Source organism: Pelophylax lessonae, assembly GCF_965119305.1.
Source record: "Pelophylax lessonae genome assembly, chromosome: 5".
Classification (NCBI taxonomy): Eukaryota; Metazoa; Chordata; class Amphibia; order Anura; family Ranidae; genus Pelophylax; species Pelophylax lessonae.
In genome coordinates, this window is record NC_138772.1 from 461,115,476 (window position 1) to 461,136,451 (window position 20,976).

The following is a 20,976-nucleotide window of genomic DNA, read 5'->3' on the forward strand; positions in this document are numbered from 1 at the left end:
ATAAAAATAAATCTCATCATCTTGATTATATTTTAAATATTTTGGAAACAATGCAATACAGGCCTTAACCAAGTCTTTAAGTGCTGGTTCACACTAATGCGATCACAGACATCGCATGTAATTCGGAGTGCACTGCTCCTAAAATCACTTGCGATGTCTGTGCGGTGCAAATTCAGTCAATCGCAGTGAACTCGCTTTTTTTTGGTCCGCAGCAGAATCGGATCGCATAGTGGTTCACACCAGTGCGATTTGATTTCTGTGCGAACTGTCAGATCGCACTGCGATATGCGATCTGATCTGGGGGTGTTGTTAACTTTGAATTGATCCCCCCAGTGTATCGCATATGGCAGTGTGAACTGCCTGTGCTGCGGATGCGATGCGGGAACACGAGGTATATTCGCAGTGTTCCCGCATCGCAATAATGTGAACCAAGACAAAAGTGGAACTTTAGGCCAGAATTAAAAATGGCAGGAATTTTAATTCATGCTTTGTCTCTTCTACGGTAAAGTTACTTACCTGCCTGTATAGTAAAGCACGAACACTCAGCTCACTGTACAAATTAGGCAATGCCGAATCGAACTGAACTCCCCAGCACACGCATGGGAGTGACGCCACCCCACCCGGCCAAAGACAGCAGCGGGCGATCAAGACCCCGAAAGCTGGCTGCCAAAAGAGGTCAGTGGCCGGGCAGGGAGATCAGGGACACCGCACTGCTGGAGCCAAGGTGAGGAAAGATTCTCTTTAACTTCAAAATAAAAACCGACATGTGTTCTAACCCTCTCCATTCTACTAAATAAAGTATTTGTTACCTCTGCCCCAATCTAGGAGATAGCCCATCATGTCCTTCTGACACCCTGTCAGCAGGACAGGAATTAACGTTCGATCTCTCCAGCGAGGACATAAATAGCCAATGAAAAAGATATTCTAACCCTTCTGTAAGAATTAAAAATCTGTTTTGCCTGGAGTTGGGCTTTAGGAAATACAAACCCTCTCTGACCATTCATCTTTTAAAAGCGACGAAGGCACGCATTCCACTTTGGTAGAAGCAAATATGCCCACCCACCAAAACTAGTTTCCAAAGATTAATGAGATCAGGGACATAGACAATCTTACCGGTATGCTACATAACACCAAAGAGACCCTCAGGTCAACATGGAGGGCCCGGCAGTATTTTGTCTACACTAATGCCTACATAAGGCTAGATTCACACTTCGTCTCGGTTCACACTACGTCGCTCCGACGTCGCTTCACACTACGTGCAGCGTGACTTTCACTGACTTCATAAAATGAATGTCTATGCAAGTCGCTTCCAGGTCGCCCCAAAGTAGTACAGGACCCTTTTTCTAAGTCGGAGCGACTTGTGTCGCTCCTATTAGAACGGCTCCTGTACCGCACAATGGGAGCGTGACAGGCCGCGACTTGTCAGTCGGACTAGTGTGAATGCAGTCTAATACTATGCAAGCTGAATCAGTGCGATTTCAAGGAGCAGCTCCAATGCGAGATGATGCGGTTCAGAAGGGATTCTAATGCATTTTGATGCGATTTGAACACAGTATGTCAGTCTCTTTCCTAACATGGACCTGGGTGGGAGATATGAAACAAAGAAAAGACTTGTAGAAAACGAACTGAAATTGTGGTATCTTAGGAGACATAAGCGATATGCATTTGATTTCCATTCAAGCCTACGTAGCTACAAATCGCACAACACTGCACTAAACTCGCACAGGACTCTTAAAAATCGCATTGTAATCGCACTGCATATATGTGAGCAACCTCCACAGAAACTCATTATTTCACTTGTCATGAAATCCTATGTGTTCTGGAATGCGTCAGAAATTGCATCAGTGTGAACCAGGGTTAAAAGGGAAATTCCACTTTAGTGGGGGGAAAAATAGCAAATAAAGAAAAAATAATATAGCGTATACAATTGCGACACAAACCAGAAACATAATTTTCTGCTTGTGGGATTGGCTCACTGATTTTCCCAGAAGGCTGCCTAAGATACAAATCAATAGAAACACGTCTAAAGGGATGCAGGCCCAGCAGCTTTCCTCATTAGTGCTCTGCAGCTGCACAGTTGAATGATAATCATGAAACCATTAGACCCACTCAGTCCAGGGGCACAGAGGAACAAACATTGATTTCTTAAGAACAAAAAGGTAGGAATCTGCAACAAAGGTTGGTAAAATCCTTGAAATGTAAATAGATCACGCAGAGGGGAATGTTCTTTTCTCAACAAAAAGTGGAGTTAGGCTTTAAATGCACTCTCGGAGGAATCTGTCCAGTCGCCACTTCTTTCTCCCAGGAAGAACATTCTACCCTCGCCCGCCTATTCCTTTTTTGTCTTTGTCCTCTCCCCCTCCCCACTCCTATCTCTATAGTCTTACCATAGTTACCATTAATACTCACCAGCTAGCAAGGTTATTGCTCCTTCAGGATCAATGATGGTGTACAAAGTTCACTAACCCATAGAAATAACTAGATTTTAATTTATTATAAATAAAGCCATGCAAAGTAGTTTTTAAAGTTCACAGCATTGAATAAACCCACTGTTGACTCCCCAATGGAGTAGAAGTGAAGTGCTGCTCACTTTGAATAAACAATCATGTGCAAACATCTATTTTCCCCATGCACATTTGGAAACATGCATTCAACTACTTATTTACTAACAATATAGGATGGTTAACCACTTCAATACTGGGCACTTTCACCCCCTTCCTGCCCAGGCCAGTTTTCAGCGCTGTCACACTTTGATTAACAGTTGCTGGGTCATGCAACACAGTACCCAAATTAAATTATTTTTTTCACACAAATAGAGCTTTCTTTCGATGGTATTTAATACCTGCTGTTTTTTTTTTCTTGCTAAAGAAAAAAAGAAAAAAAAAAAAACAAGTTTTCTTTTGTTTCTGTTATAACATTTTGCAAATAAATAATCTTTCTTCATAAATGTAGGTGAAAATGTATACTGCTACATTTCTTTTGTGAAAATAACCCAAATTAGTGTATATTATTTAGTCTGTAGGAAAGTTATAGGAGTCCACAAACTGTGAGATAATCGATCAATCCTTCTGTACTGACGGCCCAAAATTTCTAATTTCTTGAAGCCCGAAAATGCCAGGACAATACAAATATCCCCCCGAATGACCCCTTTTTCATGGTATTTAGTAAGAGGCATGCTGAGTTTTTTGAAGTGGTCATTTTTTGGAAAATGAAAATATATATTTTTCCCCAATTTATTAAGCATTTTTACATACTGTCACCAGTACAGTGTCATCATATAACTGGCGTGGTGGTGATCAGGGACACTGACTGGTTAATTCTATTATTTTTTTACATACAGTGACCAGAGTAACACTGTACTACTCTGGGGAGGTGAATAGGTTTTTATTTTCCTTTTCTTTTTACACACTATGATTGCTTAGAGCTGTGAATTTTACAGTTATAAACCATTTTTCTGAATAAAAAACATTTATTGCTTACTACTGTGATTAGCCATGTGATCATTGTGACCAATTACAGAGCTCATCACAATGGTAGACAATGAAAGGCATGAATAATGTACAATTGTCATGTGATTGGCCACAGCGATCACATGGTATCAGCAGCAGGCAGGTACAGTGATCTGTCACCAGCAGTGTCTTGTGGACATGGCGGGTAACAGATCCTGGTGGAGTGAGGCACGATCCTGGGAGGATGTCATACAATGTCCTTTCAGAACAGGGCTGTTTGGGATTTAAAAAAAAAAAAAAACAAGCAATTATACTCACCTAGGTGGATGTAGCATAGATCCGATCTGCAGTCAGAAGAAAGCGATGAAACACCGCTGATCGATTAGTTCTCCCCTCTAGTGCTTACCGGAGTGCTTGGCTGTGGAGCGGGTGGTGGAGTGCTGCAGAGATGGTTGTTCTTCTGGAAGGTTCTCCTCTCTCCACAGAGGAACACTGAAGCTCTGTCAGTGACCATTTTTTTCTGAATGAAAACTATTCATTCATTGTTCACTATTGTGATTAGCTGTGATTGGCCACAGCCAATCACATGGTACAGATGGGCTGTGATTGGCCCTGTCTGTACCATATGATCACTGTGACCATTCTCAGGGCTCATCACAATAGTACACAATGAAAGGCATGAATCAAAGTCTTTCATTGTGTACAATAATGTGATCTGGTGTGATTGGCCACAGCGATCACATGGTACCAGCAGCAGGCCGGTACAGTGATCTGTCTTCAGCCGTGTCCTGGGGAAAGGGTGGGTAACAGATCGCGCCGGAGCGAGGAGCAATCCTGGGAGGACATCGTATGACCTCCTTCCAGAGCAACAGGGCTGTTTGGGATTTAAAAAACCAAACAATTATATTCACCTAGGTGAATGCAGCATTGATCCGATCTGCAGTCAGATGTGAGCGATCAAACACTGCTGATCCCTCAGTTCTCCCCTCTAGCGTTCACTGGAGCGCTTGGCTGTGAAGAGGGTGGAAGGGGCTGGCTCAGCCTCTCAGCGCATCCCTGAGAGGCTGAGCCAGGTGTCAGTCCAGGCATTTGGGCAGATCCTGACCATATCTTTCCCCAGCCTAGACGGGATGAGTGACGGCTGAAAACAGGTCACGGAACTGCACCCCTGTAATCCATAGTAGTTTGGCCATACTTCTCCTTTAACATCAGTTCCCATGTGCATGCTTGTGTGTGTTGTGTAGGTGTGGTGAGATGTGTCATTACATTTACTTTTTTTTTTAAGCATCACAAAATGACAATTAACGTTTTTATACCTATGATTCATATCTATACACAGCACTGCGTTGCATGGGGAAAACATTTAGACAAGCTGCATTTGTATGCAGTGCACTGCACCACACCTCTATGTTGCATTATGGTATGAACAGGGCACAAACAATTATTTTCTATGTGTCCTTTGAGTCTGCATAGATGGTGTGAATAAGCCCTCTCTATGCAAACTCAACACTGACATTACTGGGGTGAACACCCCCTACTCCTTTAGTAAATCAACCCCAGTGATCCTTTTTTTCCAATAACGCAGTGCTTTTTTATTTTTAAATATCCAAGAATTTCCACCTGCTTCTACGAAAGCATTACTGGTAGTCTCTTCCCTGGGGCTATCACTCCAGACTACTGGACTAAATATAAATCAAAACAGTTGAAGCAATAAATTACAGAAGGGACTGCCATGGCAGGTTCGCTGGACATAGAGCAGTACAGGATGTCAGGTTAGCCCAGGGTCAGCACAATAGAATGTACAGGATGCGTTACCATCAGGGGGTATTGTACAGGCCTTGTTCAAGGAGAGCGACATGGGAACAAATCCCACAGAATCATATTTTATGCAGCACTTAACTCAAACTGTCATCCTGCCAAAATCAAACTACACTGTTCCTTGTTATGGGGAGAGAGGCTAGCCCACGTAGTCACAACAGTCTGAAAAGGAGAAAGAGCAATTATTCATGTGCTTCCCCGCTGTAAAGACCTATTATACTACAAGAGCCAATGTGTGACACTGTTCCCAGCAAAGACATTTCCAACTGACCTCTTTCCACCCTCTTAGGGGACAGGCCATCGCTGCTAACGTGAACATCTTTTGTGTGAGCATAGCGGTGTACTATATGGGAAATAAACTGCTATTGAGTTTATTTTATAGTTTCCAAATAGAATAATACATGTATTTTCTTTCATTTTTCCCAATTCTGGGCCAGTCCACACCTGAATCACACAGGAACGCAGTTTTCAGTGCAGTATGATTTTTCAGCCTATTATTGTGAATGGGCTGAAATCACACTGGATCGTACCAAAAGTAGTGCATGCACTACTTTAAAGAATGTGGGTTAGGAAACGTGCACGGAACGCAGGTTTCCTGCACCACGCGGGTGTGAGCAGACCCTAAAATTATTTGAACAAAAGGGGTTGCCAGGACGTCAATTCATTATTTACTGCTATCTTTGTTGTATAACAAGTAACATTTATTTGTTGCTCTATTGTATTGCAGCTTATTTTAAATATAACAGTTCAAAAAAAAAAAAAAAAAAAAACTTTAACATGCAGTTTCTGAACAAACATAATAAAATGCTATATTATACTAAAAAGTGTGTGTGTGTGTGTGTGTGTGTGTGTGAGTGTGTGAGTGTGTGAGTGTGTGAGTGTGTGAGTGTGTGAGTGTGTGTGTGTGTGAGTGTGTGTGTGAGTGTGTGAGTGTGTGAGTGTGTGAGTGTGTGAGTGTGAGTGTGTGAGTGTGAGTGTGTGAGTGTGTGTGTGTGTGTGTGTGTGTGTGGTGACTTGTCTTTAGAATTCTTTAAAATACATTACGTGAATACATAATGGTTTTGGCTTATAAAGTGGCTAGAATAAAGTCAAGAATATGAAGAAGAAGAAGAAAAAAAAAAAAAGATTATTATGCACAGAAAGGCCCCGAAAAATATTGTGCTATAGAGTCCATATTTTAAAAGATACATTAAAGTGGCTGTAACCTAAACAAAAAAAACATGCTCCTGCCCCCTATTAAAGTGGTGTTCTACCCAAAAGTGGAACTTCCGCTTTAAGCACCGATCACCCCCTTACATGCCATTTTTTGAGGGGGGAGCGGGTACCTAGTTTTGACAAGTATTCACTCCCACTTTCGCTCGGGCAAAGTTCTTCTCTCACCCTCCCTCCCTGCAATTTTCTGGGACACGTCACAGGTCCGGGAAGATTGCCCGGCCACTGAGGAGGCACAGTCAAGGTGCCCACACTTGTGATGCCAATGCCGGGGAGAGGCGAGAGAGAGGAGCATCGCTGGATCATGGGACAGGCGAGTGTGTGTGTTTATTAAAAGTCAGCAGCTACACTTTGTAGCTGCTGACTTTTAACAAACTTAGAAATGAGTGGAACTCTGCTTTAAGGCACGAGATATACAGTGCTTTTGCCATGTCAATTGTCCCTTTCTATGTTCTACAAGACCTGGCTAATCCTGCCTGTTCCCGTCTTCCCCTCTGTAAGCTGACCACGTTTATCATGGCTGCTGATCTCTGATAGTGTGGTCAGTTTATCCCCTCCCCTCCCTGTGTAATTCTATTCCCTGCAGCTGCTCCAGTGTTCCTAAAGTAAAGTCACATGTATTAATGATTTGATCTTCTGTTTTAGGTCCCTGTTCAGTCTAGTGTGTGTGTTTTCCTAAAATTATAATGCTAAACACCTTCTATGCAGAGGCCCGCAAATAAAAAGGTCTATTTCACACCGAATGATTTTTATCCAATCTGGGACTTCATGCTTACTCACTTTATACCTTTCATCTACCCAGGCTTTTAGATGGTGTCTATGATTTTAAAGTCTTATTTACAGAGAATAATAATGAGCTGTATAAAATTACTGCTTGGCTTCAAACAAAAGAGGGAATATTACACTACACTGCAGTCACATTATTATTTTCATCTAGATTAAAACTCGTCTGACAACTATAAAAGCTTTAAACCAAACACTGAACAGGCCAGATAGGATGTAATAAACATGAGTAGTAGGTAGAGGGTCAACAAACTGTCCTCAGAGAAACCTCAACTGGGGATGATGCACATATTTAGTGAAAGAACTGCAGAAATTGCAGAAACTGCACAAATGAAAGCTGCCAGCCCATCTATAAAGCATCCTATTATAAAAAGTTATAATCTTAACCACTTTACCACCGGAGGATTTTGCTGTTTTACGTCCAGGCCACTTTTTGCGATTCCGCACTGTGCGACTTTAACTGATAATTGCGCGGTCATGCAACGCCGTACCCAAACGAAATTTACGTCCTTTTTTTTCCCACAAACAGAGCTTTCTTTTGGTGGTATTTGATCATCTCCGCGATTTTTATTTTTTGCGATATTAATAAAAAAAATGCGACAATTTTGAAAAAATAATAATTTTTCACATTTTTTTTTATATGAAATCCCCCCCCCCCCCCCCCCAAAAAAAAATTTAAAAATCTAAATTTTTTAACATTTTAGGCCAATTTGTTTTCTGCTACATATTGGTAAAAAAAAAAACGCAATAAGCGTATTTTGATTGGTTTGCGCAAAAGTTATTGCGTTTACTAACTAAGGGAAAGATTTCTGTCATTTTTGGTGTTTTTTTTTTAACAAGTAATGGCGGCGATCTGCAATTTTTTTTGCGGGACTGCGACATTGCGGCGGACAGATCGGACCCTTGACTGACATGTTTGACACTTTTGGGGGTACCAGTTAAATTACTACAGTAATCAGTGCTATACATATGCAGTTACTGTAGAAATGACACTGGCAGGGAAGGGGTTAATTTTTATTGGAGAGGGAGGGGTTAATGTATGCCTGGTGCTTACTGACGTGTGTGGGGGGGAGGTGACTGAGTGACACAGGGACAGATCGCAGGTTCAGCTATGCTGAATCCTGCAATCTGTCCCTGCCTGTCACTTAGGCGATCCGCCCACTTTGTTTACACAAGCGGGCAGATTTCCACACTAGATCCCCGACGATCGGGGAAGAGCAGCGGTGATCACCACCGCTCCTCCCCTGGCCCGACTTCCGCTGTAACTGAATACAGCGGGAGCGCGCGCCGCCGAGAGAGGGGAATGTCTGGTGGCGTAGGTCTACGTCACCAGACGATAACGAGCCACTGTGCCGCAGTAGCAGCACAGTGAGCAGACATAAAGTGGTTAAACTGTATCTGAGCACCACAATCTGAAAACACTATTTACAGTGCATCCAGGAAAGTATTCACAGTGCTTTACTATTTGCAAAATTCATTATAGTCTCTAAAAATATACAAAACAACTCCCCATAATGAAAATGTGAAAGAAGTTTGTTTGAGATCTTTGCAAATTTATTTAAAAATAAAAACAAAAAAAGTCACATGTACATTCTGAAGTTCTCACAGCCTTTGCCATGACACTCAAAATTGAACTCAGGTGCATCCTGTTTCCACTGATCATCCTTGAGATGTTTCTACAACTTAAATGGAGTCCACCTGTGGTAAATTCAGGTGATTGGACAGGATTTGGAAAGGCACACACCTATCTATATAAGGTCCCACAGTTACCAGTGCGTATCAGAGCACAAACCAAGCCATAAAGTCTGAGGAATTGTCTGTAGACCTCAGAGACAGGATTGCATCAAGGCACAGATCTGGGGAAGGGTATAGAAACATTTCTGCAGCATTGAAGGTCCCAATGAGCAGTGTCCTACATCATACGTAAATGGAAGTTTTGAACCACCAGGACTCTTCCTAGAGCAGGCTGCCTGGCCAAGCTGAGCGATCAGGGGAGAAGGCCTAAATCAGGGGGGTGACCAAGAACCCGATGGTAACTCGGACAGACCCCCAGCATTTCTCTGTGAAGAGAGGAGAACCTTCCAGAAGAACAACCATCTCTGCAGCACTCCACCAATCAGGCCTGTATGGTAGAGTGGCCACTCCTCAGTAAAAGGCAAATGACAGCCCACCTGGAGTTTGCCAAAAGGCACCTGAAGGACTCTCAGACCATGAGAAACTCTGGTCTGATAAAACACAAATTGAACTCTTTGGCCTGAATGGCAAGCATCATGTCTGAAGGAAACCAAACACCGCTCATCACCTGGCCAATACCATCCCTACAGTGAAGCATGGTGGTGGCAGCATCATGCTGTGGGGATGTTTTTCAACTGCAGGAACTGAGAGACTAGTCAGGATCAAAGGAAATATGAATCCAGTAATGTACAGAGACATCCTTAATGAAAACCTGCTCCAGAGACCTCTGAACCTCGAACCTTCGTCCCAGTCTATCTTCCAACAGGACAATGACCCTAAGCGCACAGCCAAGATAACAAAGGAGTGGCTATGAGACAACTCTGTGAGTGGCCCAACCAGAGCCCAGACTTAACCCGATTGAACATCTCTGGATAGACTTGAAAATGGCTGTGCACCAATGCTCCTCACCCAACCTGATAGAGCTGGAGAGGTCCTGCAAAGAAGAATGGGAGAAACTGCCCAAAAATAGTTGTGCCAAGCTTGTAGGATCACACTCAAAAAGACTTGAGGCTGTAATTGGTGCCAACAAAGTATAGAGCAAAGGCTGTGAATGCTCGTGTACATGTGATTTTTATTTTGTTTTTTATTTTTAATAAATTTGCTAAGATTTCAAACAAACTTATTTCAAGCTGTCCCTATGGGGTATTGTTTGTAGAGTTTTGAGGAAAATAATGAATTTAATCCATTTTGGAATAAGGCTGTAACATAAAATGTGGAAAAAGTGAAGCGCTGTGAATACTTTTCAGGAGCACTGTAATTCAATTTTAATATTCAAAGCAAACTCGCCCATCCATCCATGTCTCTATGCTTTATTTTTGTTGAGAAATCACTTAGAAAAACACCCCCCTAGCATTTCTAGCAAAGGTTATCTTGAGTAAGGGCAGATGATTCGTGTAGCATTGACTTCTTCGGATCCATCTGCCCTTAGCTCAGGCATGCAGACAGGAGGGTGTGCTTAACAGAAAAAGCTTCTCCTCCAGATAAAAGGAAAAAAAAATGACCCTAAAGACTCATGGGGTGTATGACATCATTTTGGCCTAGGACAGAAACCAGGAGGCAAATTAAGTTATTATAATATACTTTCCTATCTATTTACTAAGGCTAGCAGCTTAAGGATTTAAAATAGATAATGTTGATAGTTTAGCTCGACTTAGTATATATATTTTTTACATTTTTAAATTAACTAGATAGGACAGCCATACCACAGGACTGGGGCATCAGTATGGGCTTAACTGTAACACGGCCACATGTAAAATCTGACCAGGGGCCTTGTGTCCTAACATAGAAATTAAACTAGAATATGTTGTACATTTCATTTTTCTGATTTGGTTAAACATACACTTGAGAAAACCATTAGGTTACTGTAGTGGGTTTAGGCTGAGCTTGGTTCTGCCCCCTCTCAACTTTGAACCTCTCAGTTTTCTAAGTCAACGAACAGCCCAATGACCAAAAGAAAATCTCAGAGGGTAGGAGGGAACAGGGCCAAGCTTAATGTGGGCAATCACACTTCTTACTGACTTAAACCCCCCCCCCCCCCCCCCAGTTGCCCAGCACTTCCAGGTTTCTCACGTAGGTGATAAAGACATGCCCTCCCCCACACACAGCCTCCTGGGATATTTTGGTCATGCATCCCAAGGAGCCTCCAAGGCAATCCATACTTTGTGTGCATGTTACGTGTTATCAGGGGAAGAACTGTTTATTTCGCACTCCGCCACTCGATGACTCAATGCGGCGCATGTGTGTTGCCTTGCGGCCTGCTGCAGGAGGAAACATTTGGCTTCCGACATTAGAAAAGAAGATGGCAGCACAGGATTGGGTCTGCAAAGATGGAGTGCCAGATCACTAGAGAACAGTGCAGGATTTGTGGCCATGAAAGTATGTGTTTTGTGGTTAACACAGCGAAAGAGGGGAAAAATACACAAAGAAAAAGACAAAGAGGACCTTAACATGTGCCACATCCAGGTATTTCTTACAAAGAATACACCTACATGGTGAAAAATACACCTACATGGTGGGGGGAGTGAAGTTCCTCTAATGTCTACAGGATAGGCCAAGACTTGCATATAATCTACTGATTTTTTTTTTATATACAATGACATTTTCACTGAAGGTAAGAACATGTCCTGTACATGTGTGGGCTTTTGAAAATGTTATACTTTTTATGAAATGAACAGAGCTTTTACAAAACACATGCTGTGTGTTGTTTTTTAAAGAAAAGCCTTGCATTATTTGAAACACCACCTAACTAAAATGATCATCACCTAAGCCGACCATACATGGATCGAAATGTCTGGTTCAGCAAGGACAAGCCAAATTTCGATCCACATATGAGCACCCTGGTTGTACACAAGTCGATTTAACCAGCCAGTTGGGTTTTTCCCAAACAATTCATGCCGCAGGTTATAAGCCAGCAACACTAATCATTGAGTTCTGCCAGTGTTAAAGGCTCCCCACCTGCAGAACAAAATGCTGCTGCGGAAGTTATTCCCCCATCAACACTGACTGTGCTATAGAAGTACCTGTAATAATTTTCTTTCCTTCCTCCATGGAAGGAAATAAATGTATGGCCTGCCCAATTGTAGCTTTGAAGAATAAAGTTACATAGTTACATAGTTCGTGAGGTCGAAAAAAGACATCAGTCCATCCAGTTCAACCTATGATGTGTGTGTGTGTGTGTGTGTTTGCTGTTAACCATTCATTGTATACCCCTTATGTTGTGGTCTTTAAGGTGCCCATCTTTTTTTAAACTATCGATGCTCCCTGCTGATACGACTGCTTGTGGAAGAGAATTCCACATCCTTACTGCTCTGACAGTGAAGAACCCCTTACGTATTTTAAGGTTAAACCGTTTTTCCTCTAGTTTTAGTGAGTGGCCACGTGTCTTATTGTATTCCCTTTCTCTGAATAGTTTGTTCCTTATGCTAGGGTCACCAGTACAGTATTTGTACATTGATATCATATCCCCCCTCAATCGTCTCTTCTCCAGAGAGAATAAATTCAGTGCTTGTAGTCTTTCCTCATAGCTGATGCCCTCCATTCCCCTAATTATTTTTGTTGCCCTTCTCTGGACTCTTTCCAGTTCCAGCACATCCTTCCTGAGGACCGGTGCCCAGAACTGGACAGCATACTCCAGATGTGGCCGGACCAGAGTCTTGTAGAGTGGGAGAATAATCTCTTTATTTCTGGAGTGAATCCCCTTTTTTATACATCCCAGTATTCTGTTGGCTTTGCTTGCAGCGGCTTGGCATTGCATGCCACTGCAAAGCCTGTTGTCTACCAGTACCCCCAGGTCCTTTTCCATCCTAGACTCACCCAGAGCTTCCCCCCCCCCCGTGAGTAGCTTGCTTTAGTATTTCTGACGCCCAAGTGCATTACTTTACATTTTTCAACATTAAACCTCGTCTGCCATGTAGCTTCCCACCCCATTATTTTGTTCAGGTCCACTTGTAAGGTTTCCACATCCTGTATAGAAGATATTGGCATGCTTAGTTTAGTATCATCCGCAAATACTGAGATTGTACTAGATATCCCCTCCTCTAGATCATTTATGAATAAATTAAACAGGATTGGCCCCAGGACAGAACCTTGGGGGACCCCACTTTCCACACCCACCCAATCCGAGTACTCCCCATTAATCACAACTCTCTGTACTGTCCCCTGGAGCCAGTTTTCTATCCAGGTACTCACCCTATGGTCCATACCTACCTTCCTTAGTTTGTACATTAAGCGTTTCTGGGGAACGGTGTCAAAGGCCTTTGCAAAGTCCAGATACACCACATCCACAGGCTTACCTTTATCTAGGTGGCAGCTCACTTCATCGTAGAAGGTTAATAGATTGGTTTGGCAAGAACGATTTTTCATGAATCCATGCTGATTACTACTAATGATACCATTTTCATTACTAAAGACTTGTATGTGGTCCCTTAACATCCCCTCCAAAATCTTGCAGACTACTGATGTTAGGCTGACCGGCCTATAGTTACCCGGGATATATCTCAACCCCTTTTTAAATATTGGTACCACGTTGGCTTTTTTCCAATCAGCTGGCACCATACCTGTCTGTAGACTATCCTACAAAAGTAGGATAAAGTCAGGCTGCATCAAAGCACTAAGTGGTAAATAGCTTAATGTTTTACGATGCCGGTCCAGCGACTGCAGCTGGAGACCGATGCACTGTAGGAGAGATCAGTGGTTCCTGTACAGCGCCCGACAAGCCCCCCATCTCACCACTATAGCACTGTACATATCAGGTAGTAAGATTTGCGAACTGAAGATCTGGAGTAACAACAGTACAGAGACTGCTGCTCTCATCCATTTCAGTCTTTAAATGCGGCCTCTAGACAGGCATGGGAGTTTTCTGCCAGGACAGCTTTGAAAAGAAAAAAACAGTAAGCTATTCACCATGTAATCATGTTTTAAAGCAAGCCTGACTTCTTACCGCTGCATGCCCCCGAAACCACCATTTTGGATATGGAAGTCAACTGACTTCCTAAGGAATCACAGCCGACTTTCTGCACTGCAGCTTCACAGGATGTGTGATATTTCCCAGGACGCTGTGGGCGGGTGTTGTGGGCAGGGGGTGTACCTAAGTGTAGGTCGCCATTTTCACTGTGAAGAGTGAATGTCTGCTTTAATAGTCAGTGGTGTGTGGTTTTGGGTTTTAGAGAAATATAAAAAACCAGCACAGTGGCTGTGGTAAATGTACTTCCCCAAACTACTGAACACTTAAAAAGGACTAGTGTTAAATTACCGAAATTCCACTTCACTGTAACAGAGGTCTCTGCTTCTTTCTAGAATGCCATACGCCTCCTACAACTCGGGGTGTCCCATTATGCCGATACAGACTTTGCGACGTTGCATTTGCGGTCGCATTGATGCTCTCCATGAGAGTGAATGGTCCAGGAAGTGTCGCCTCGCACTGTGGAGTTTGCCGCTTGTCCTGTCATAGAACGTACCTCCTACATGAGCAGTCTTCAGCGGGTGAGCGGTTAATAGCGGTTTCCTTACAGATTCTGGAAGAAGAAAAGTTTGCCCTGCAAGCAGAGGGACAATCTACAGGTCTGAGGGATCTCCGGTTCCCATGGTCTAAGAGATACCTTGTTAGAGGTTGGAGAAGATAGTGTTTTTTGCTGGATCTTACAAGCGCTTATTATCTGCAGTTCGGTAAGGGACCAATTTGAGTGATTTTCACTTGGAGATTGGAAGCACCTGGGATTGCTGTGTTTTTTAGTTCATTTGCAATATATCTGCACCTTATTTTCCATCTGGTAAGGAGGAATTTCACCTGGTGGTGGGTTTTTCACACTGAATTTGAGAAGTATTGTTTACATTTTTCCATCAGTTTGAGTCACCACTTATGGACTTTTATGAATATTTTATGGACTTATGAATTCTTGCATTTATAATTTCCACCTATATTATTTGTAATTTTTTCCACATTGTAACACTTTTGAGTGATTCATTTGGGATATACACTTGGTTTTAGCGCACCCATCATACATTTATATCATTTATATTCACTAGGCACTGAATACCGGTAGCAGCTTTAACATCTATTAGCGCACCCTCCTAACACACCTATAGGTAAGCCTATAATAAGGCTTACCTGTAGGCAAAATGAATATCTCCTAAACCTGCATGGTTTGGAGATATTCACCCTGCATGCAGCCACTGACACCAGCGGTGCATGCGCTCTGAAGGTCCGGCGTATCTTGTCGGACCTTCAGAGCTCTTTGCTGGAAAGTTAACTCTTGTGCGCATGCGTGGGACTGACGTCATCGCGGCTCCAGCCACTCACAGCATCGGAGCTGCCGAACGCGGAGGAGACGCCAAGGGAACATGTCAGCTCCCTCAGCAATACATACTAGCACATTATGCCATTGTACTGCAGGGTTTTTTTTTTTTTTATACACAGGGGATATAACCGCTTTAATATCACTAACACTTTCAGAAACAGGTCAGCAATGGAAGCCATTACATATCTCTTATATCAGGTTTCCTTTAAGATAAACTGGTCTTACAGCCTTTCCCAATTAGACTGTAAAAGTAATCAGATATAATTTATAAAGTACATTGTGCTCGTCGCATAATGCATGAAATTACAGTGTTCATGAATTCCGTGAATATACTGTGAGCAATATACAGGATTGAATTTCTTAGAGGAACTGAAACAAAAAGAAGAGGAACTGGTCTTTAATCTGCAACCCTTAACCAGCCACAATTTTTTTCAAATCCCTCTAACACAAAGCAATATTTATAAAGCTAATGATCAGTTTGACTGAACTGTAATTTACATTGCCACAGGTGGGAGGAAATATCACTCACAACAAGAGCTCAGAAAGATTCAAAGATCACAAAAGCCTGTGATAGCAAAATCAAACAGTAATAGCCGGTCATACCAGTTTGCAATATCCTTGTGTGCCACCAAGTTTTGTAGAAATGCCTGCAGGCCCAGCTGTCGATCCTCTAGAAAATCTAAATCATAATTGTCCTTAAACCATCGTTTAGGAGGAAGAGCGAGCCGGAAACCAGGAAACATTTCCTTAAGCTGGGAGGAATTAAAATACACATTTAGTTTTCACAAATTAAATTAAGACTCGAAACAACGTGCAAAGAATGAAATCAGGTAAGAGAAGTCAAGCAGGCGTCTAAATTATGAGGCCTCATGCACACTGCAGCTGTCAAACGCCTTTTTTAATTTTTTTTTTTTTCTGCCCCTAAATGCACCTCTATTTTAGCCTTTGTGTCCATGCACACCCGGGCATTTAGAGGCAGAAATCTGAATGCAATAAGGTCACGTTCAGGAGAGGAGCACTTGGGCAGAAAAAATGCCTGATGCATCTAAATGGCTGCATTTAGCGCTTGAGTGTTTATTTTTTTTCAATGGTCAGAATGAATAAATTACTATTCTGGCCAATGAAATAGACGACCAAACATATGGTGCGCCTGAATGCATCAAAGCACTTGAAAGATGCGGCTTTAGGCGTATTTTGAATGTTGCATTTCTTCTGTCAGAGGAAAAAAAAAAAGTGTTCAAAACCTAGTGTGCATGAGGGCTAAAAAAAAGCACAAGTAAGCAGTTCAGTTAGGTTTGCTCTCTGATATTACAGCACAAGCAACTCTTGTATTACAACAGTTAGTTAGTAGGTCAAACTAAAGTTAAGATGTTTGATAAGACTTCAAAGTTAGAACAAAGTAACTACATACAGTATATGTAAAATCACTCAGTTGCTTAAATGTTTTCCACACTTCTTACATTAAGGCTTCATTTGCATGGGCATTTAGCCACGCTGTGAATCCCAGCGGCAGGAATCAACCAATTCCTGCAGCTGGGATTGAGATGTATGTGCACATAGCGTCAGCCACCAAGCCAATACACTGCAATGACAGGCTGTTGGCGCCCACAGCTGTTTGTGACTAAGGGTCCTTTCACACGGTGTGGTCTGTTCTCTGCTCAGCGGGGGATCGATCCGCTGATCCCCACTGAGCAGGCAGCTGACAGCTCTGTCTCCACTCTGTGTGCGGAGACGGAGCTGTCAGACCACCGCTGTTCTCTATGGGGGAATCGGATGAGATCCGATATCATCGCACCGGATCCTCTGAACGGATGGAAAACAGGGTTTCCATCCGTCCGGACTTCACGGATAGGAATCGGATAGTGGCGGGTGTCAGAGGAGAGGTCTCCGCTGACATCCGCTGCCCCATAGGGATGCATGGGGGATCCGATCAGATCCGCCTGAAAAACTGACAGGCGGATCTGATCGGATTGTTCGTGTGAAAGGACCCTAAATTAATCTAACTGTGATAATCATGCCTGGGAGCACACAAATTGTGTCCAGTTGCGATCCAGGGATGTCTTTATTATGCCTAGTCTCTGCAGAGCAGCATCTATCAGGCAGGAAGGATTTAAAAAGGGCCAGGTCATTAGGGTTTCCAACAGAGAACTTGGAGCAAGTTGTATTTGCATAGAATTGTCTTTTGAACCTCTGACTTTCACAGCCCAACATTATGAAGCTTTCAAAACTGTCCAAATTAAAAGGATAAGTTCACCTTTCGTAAAATGTTACATCCATATTCAGGGTGTAACAGGTTACGAACAGACAGGTCACCTCTCTCCCTGATGTGACAGCTAGCGGGGATCTCCCCCCCCCCCCCTCATTATTTGACACAATTTAAAAAAATGCAGCTGAGCGGAGCTCTGGCTGCGCTACTCATTCAAAGTCCTCTGTGAATGGAAAACTACAAATGCCAACAGCCTTTGCGGCTGAACTCTTGTAGCTTTCAATGAACTACCACGGTGCTGTGGAGTGTTGTGGTAGTTCTTGGAGTCTTCCTGTCAGATTGTATCTACTTGCCCCGTACGATGTACAGACACAGTGCAGTGCTTTACAGGCTCCAGAAACCAAAAAATAATAAATGCACATTTTTTACCTGCAAAAAAGTATGCATTTATTAATTGTTGTTGAACTTATCCTTTAAAGTAAGTTCTAAAGGCAGAAGATTTTTTACCTTAATGCATTCCCCCTCAGATTCCTCCTTATACTTACCTGAGCCCAATCTTGATCCAGCAATGTGCACGAGAGCCAAGGCTCCCTCTGCTATGGTTTTATTTATTGGGAGCCACTGGCTCCTGCTGCTGTCAATCATATCCAGTGTGAGTGCCTTAAAGAGCTGGCTCAGGTGCAGGCATGTACAAGTGTCCTCATAGCATGCGGCTGGCTATGGGGGCACTTGGCTGGGAGAGAAGAGCCAGGATTGCCAGCAGGGGACCAGAGAAGAGGAGTACCTGAGCAATAGTTTTGCACAGAGCAGGTAAGTATAACAGGTTTGTTATTTTATTTTTTTAAATAAAAAATGTGCCTATAGAATCGCTTTATTGTTTACAAAATATTGGGGAGTACTGTATATGGCTGGCCCATCTTAGGACTCTTTCACACGGGCGTTCCTTTTTTTTTTTTTTGTAACGGACACGGATGACACTTGTGTCATCTGGTCCGTATGTCCGTTTTTCATCCCATCCGTTTGCGGATGAAAAACTGACATAATGCATGTCTATGTAAATACGGATGTCTGCGGATGACACCACTGACATCCGTTTTTGCATCCGTTCCGTTTTTTGAAAGGAAGAAAAAATAGGGTTCTCCTCCGTTCAAAAAAACTGAACTGAACTGACGAAAAACGGATGTCAGCGGATGATCATCCACTGACACCTGTATTTACATAGAGATACATTATGTCAGTTTTTCATCCGCAAACGGATGGGATGAAAAACGGACATATGGAACGCCCGTGTGAAAGAGCCCTTAGACTTTCTAATCTACTACAATGAATTTTATGAAATACAAGAACATTTATACACTGTTAAAAGAGAAGTACAAGCAAAGTTTTATGGGCCATATTTCTCAGGAGTACACTTATTTTGCAAGTTTATGATGCAAAATCAGCCAACAGCCGGCTGACATCACAGAGCTGCTCCAGGCTCTAGAAGGATCCCGACCATATTGTCAGGATCTAACCAACTGCTTGATTGACAGCTGGCGCCAACACTCAGTGTGGCTGACAGCCAAAGCCAGCTGCACTCCAGTGATTACCGACAGTCACTGCTCCGAGCAGACTGAGAAATGACCAATCAGTGGTAACGTGATTTCGCAGTTCTTGGTCTTCAAGGCGGTGGGGGACAGTGGTAGCTTAGAGGAGAGTATAGATGTTTTTTTATTCACCCCAAAATTCACCTTTAGACTACATTATTTTGCTTCAGTTTTTCTACTACTGTATGTGTCCCAAAGCATGGCAAATGAACAGCGTGGCAAAGATTAAACTCTTTCCTCCTTACCTTGTCATTAAGTCTTGAAAAATCTGTGTATCTTCTGAATACAACCCAACTCTCATCCGGACTTCTTCTAACCAAAATTTTGTAAACCTGTCAATAATTGAATATATATCAGAGTTATCTAGTATAGCATTACTTGGGTGAAGTTAGTAATAGCAAAAGTTCAAAGGCTGATTCTAAGCAAGCTTATAACAAATATTTAGTTACCGATTTAGGAAAGATATTCCCAAACACACCTGTACTTCCTAATGCATTAGCTCAACATGGAACTTTAGTCAGAAAAAAAGTCCTGCTAGATCATTTCAAGGGATAGTAAAGTCTCATTTAAAAAAAAACAAACCTGTTATACTTACATGCCCTGTGAAGTGGTTTTGCACAGGGCAGCCTGGATGCTTCTCTTCTCGGATCCTTCTTCGGTGCTCCTGGTTCCTCCCTCTTGTTGTGTGCCCCAACAGCAAGCAGCTTGCCATGGGGGCACCAGAGCCTAGCTGCAGCTCAGTGTGTTTATTCAGACACAGGGCCGCTACATGGACCCACCTCCTCAATCTCCTGATTGGCTGACTGACTTTGGTTGACAGCCGCAGGAGCCAATGACGCCGCTACTGTCTCTCAGCCAATCAGGAGGGAGAGTCCCAGACAGCGGAGGGACTCATGGACATTGCTGGATTGAGATGGGCTCAGGTAAGTATTGGGGGTGCTCGGGAGGCTGCACGCAGAAGGCTTTTCATCTTAATGCACAGAATGTCTTGCCCCTTTTGCAGGTATAGCTATGTAAAACATTAAAAATACTGCCTATACTTTTTAGACTCTAGCAATACACCTTATGTCTCACCCTGCTCTGCACATGCTCAGTTGCTCTGTTTTTAGGCACTGCTGAGTTTGTAGAGGCCAATCTGCTGACAACCTTAAAGCAGAATCAAACCTTCCTATCTTTTAGGGCTCATTCACACAATACCTGCATGAAAACTGATAGGAACTGAAAGGAAAACTGTGCAGATTTCACCTGCAGAGAAATTGGTTTCACATCAGTTGAAATCAGTTTTTATGCGTGTCAATTATGTGCCCTATTCACATTAATGTTGTTGTCATGTCAGAAAATTGCATACACGTTGGAGATTCCTGCACATTGTGATGTGAACAGGGCACATGCATGCAGAAAAATTTACATCTCTGCCCCATGGTGTGAACCAGGCCTTACAGCCAAGGAAGCTGCTTCAGTTTGAACTTCGACTGCCATGGTGCTGCACATGTAATCAGTTATGACACCAGACATTTGTTGGTTTGACAGTTAGGTTGAGGACACAAGCAAATGTGACCGTTATTTCCAGCATTCCAGCAATGTAACTTTTTTTGGAAACTGTAAATCCATGGGCTTAGTTCCGCTTTATGATTTACTGCTGTTCAGGAGCTTTTGGGCTTCAGCAAAATGGCAGCCTGCAGCAAGACGAAACAAACAATTGTGGAGGCAATTTACAGCACACACTCATTTTGGCAGCATAATTATTAATGTGGAATAAATGTTCCTTGCTAAAGAACATCATTTTTTATCAAGTTGTTATGGGTAAAGTTCCACTTTAAGTAGTCTAGTCATTCAGTTATAAGGAAATATCCTTCTGAAGATATGTACCAGTTATGTGTACCACTGCTATA

The 20,976-nt window shown here is 42.7% G+C and overlaps 1 protein-coding gene across 1 annotated transcript in view; it reads right to left on the reverse strand.

The window, feature by feature from the left end:
- Window positions 1-20,976, reverse strand: part of SNX16 (sorting nexin 16) — a 63,716-nt gene that overhangs the window by 19,240 nt on the left and 23,500 nt on the right. The window contains exons 3-4 of the mRNA XM_082257765.1: window positions 19,330-19,416; window positions 15,896-16,044 (exon numbers count right to left, since the gene is read on the reverse strand). Of these exons, the coding sequence (XP_082113891.1) occupies window positions 15,896-16,044; window positions 19,330-19,416 (236 nt within the window). The remainder of the gene's footprint in view (window positions 1-15,895; window positions 16,045-19,329; window positions 19,417-20,976) is intronic.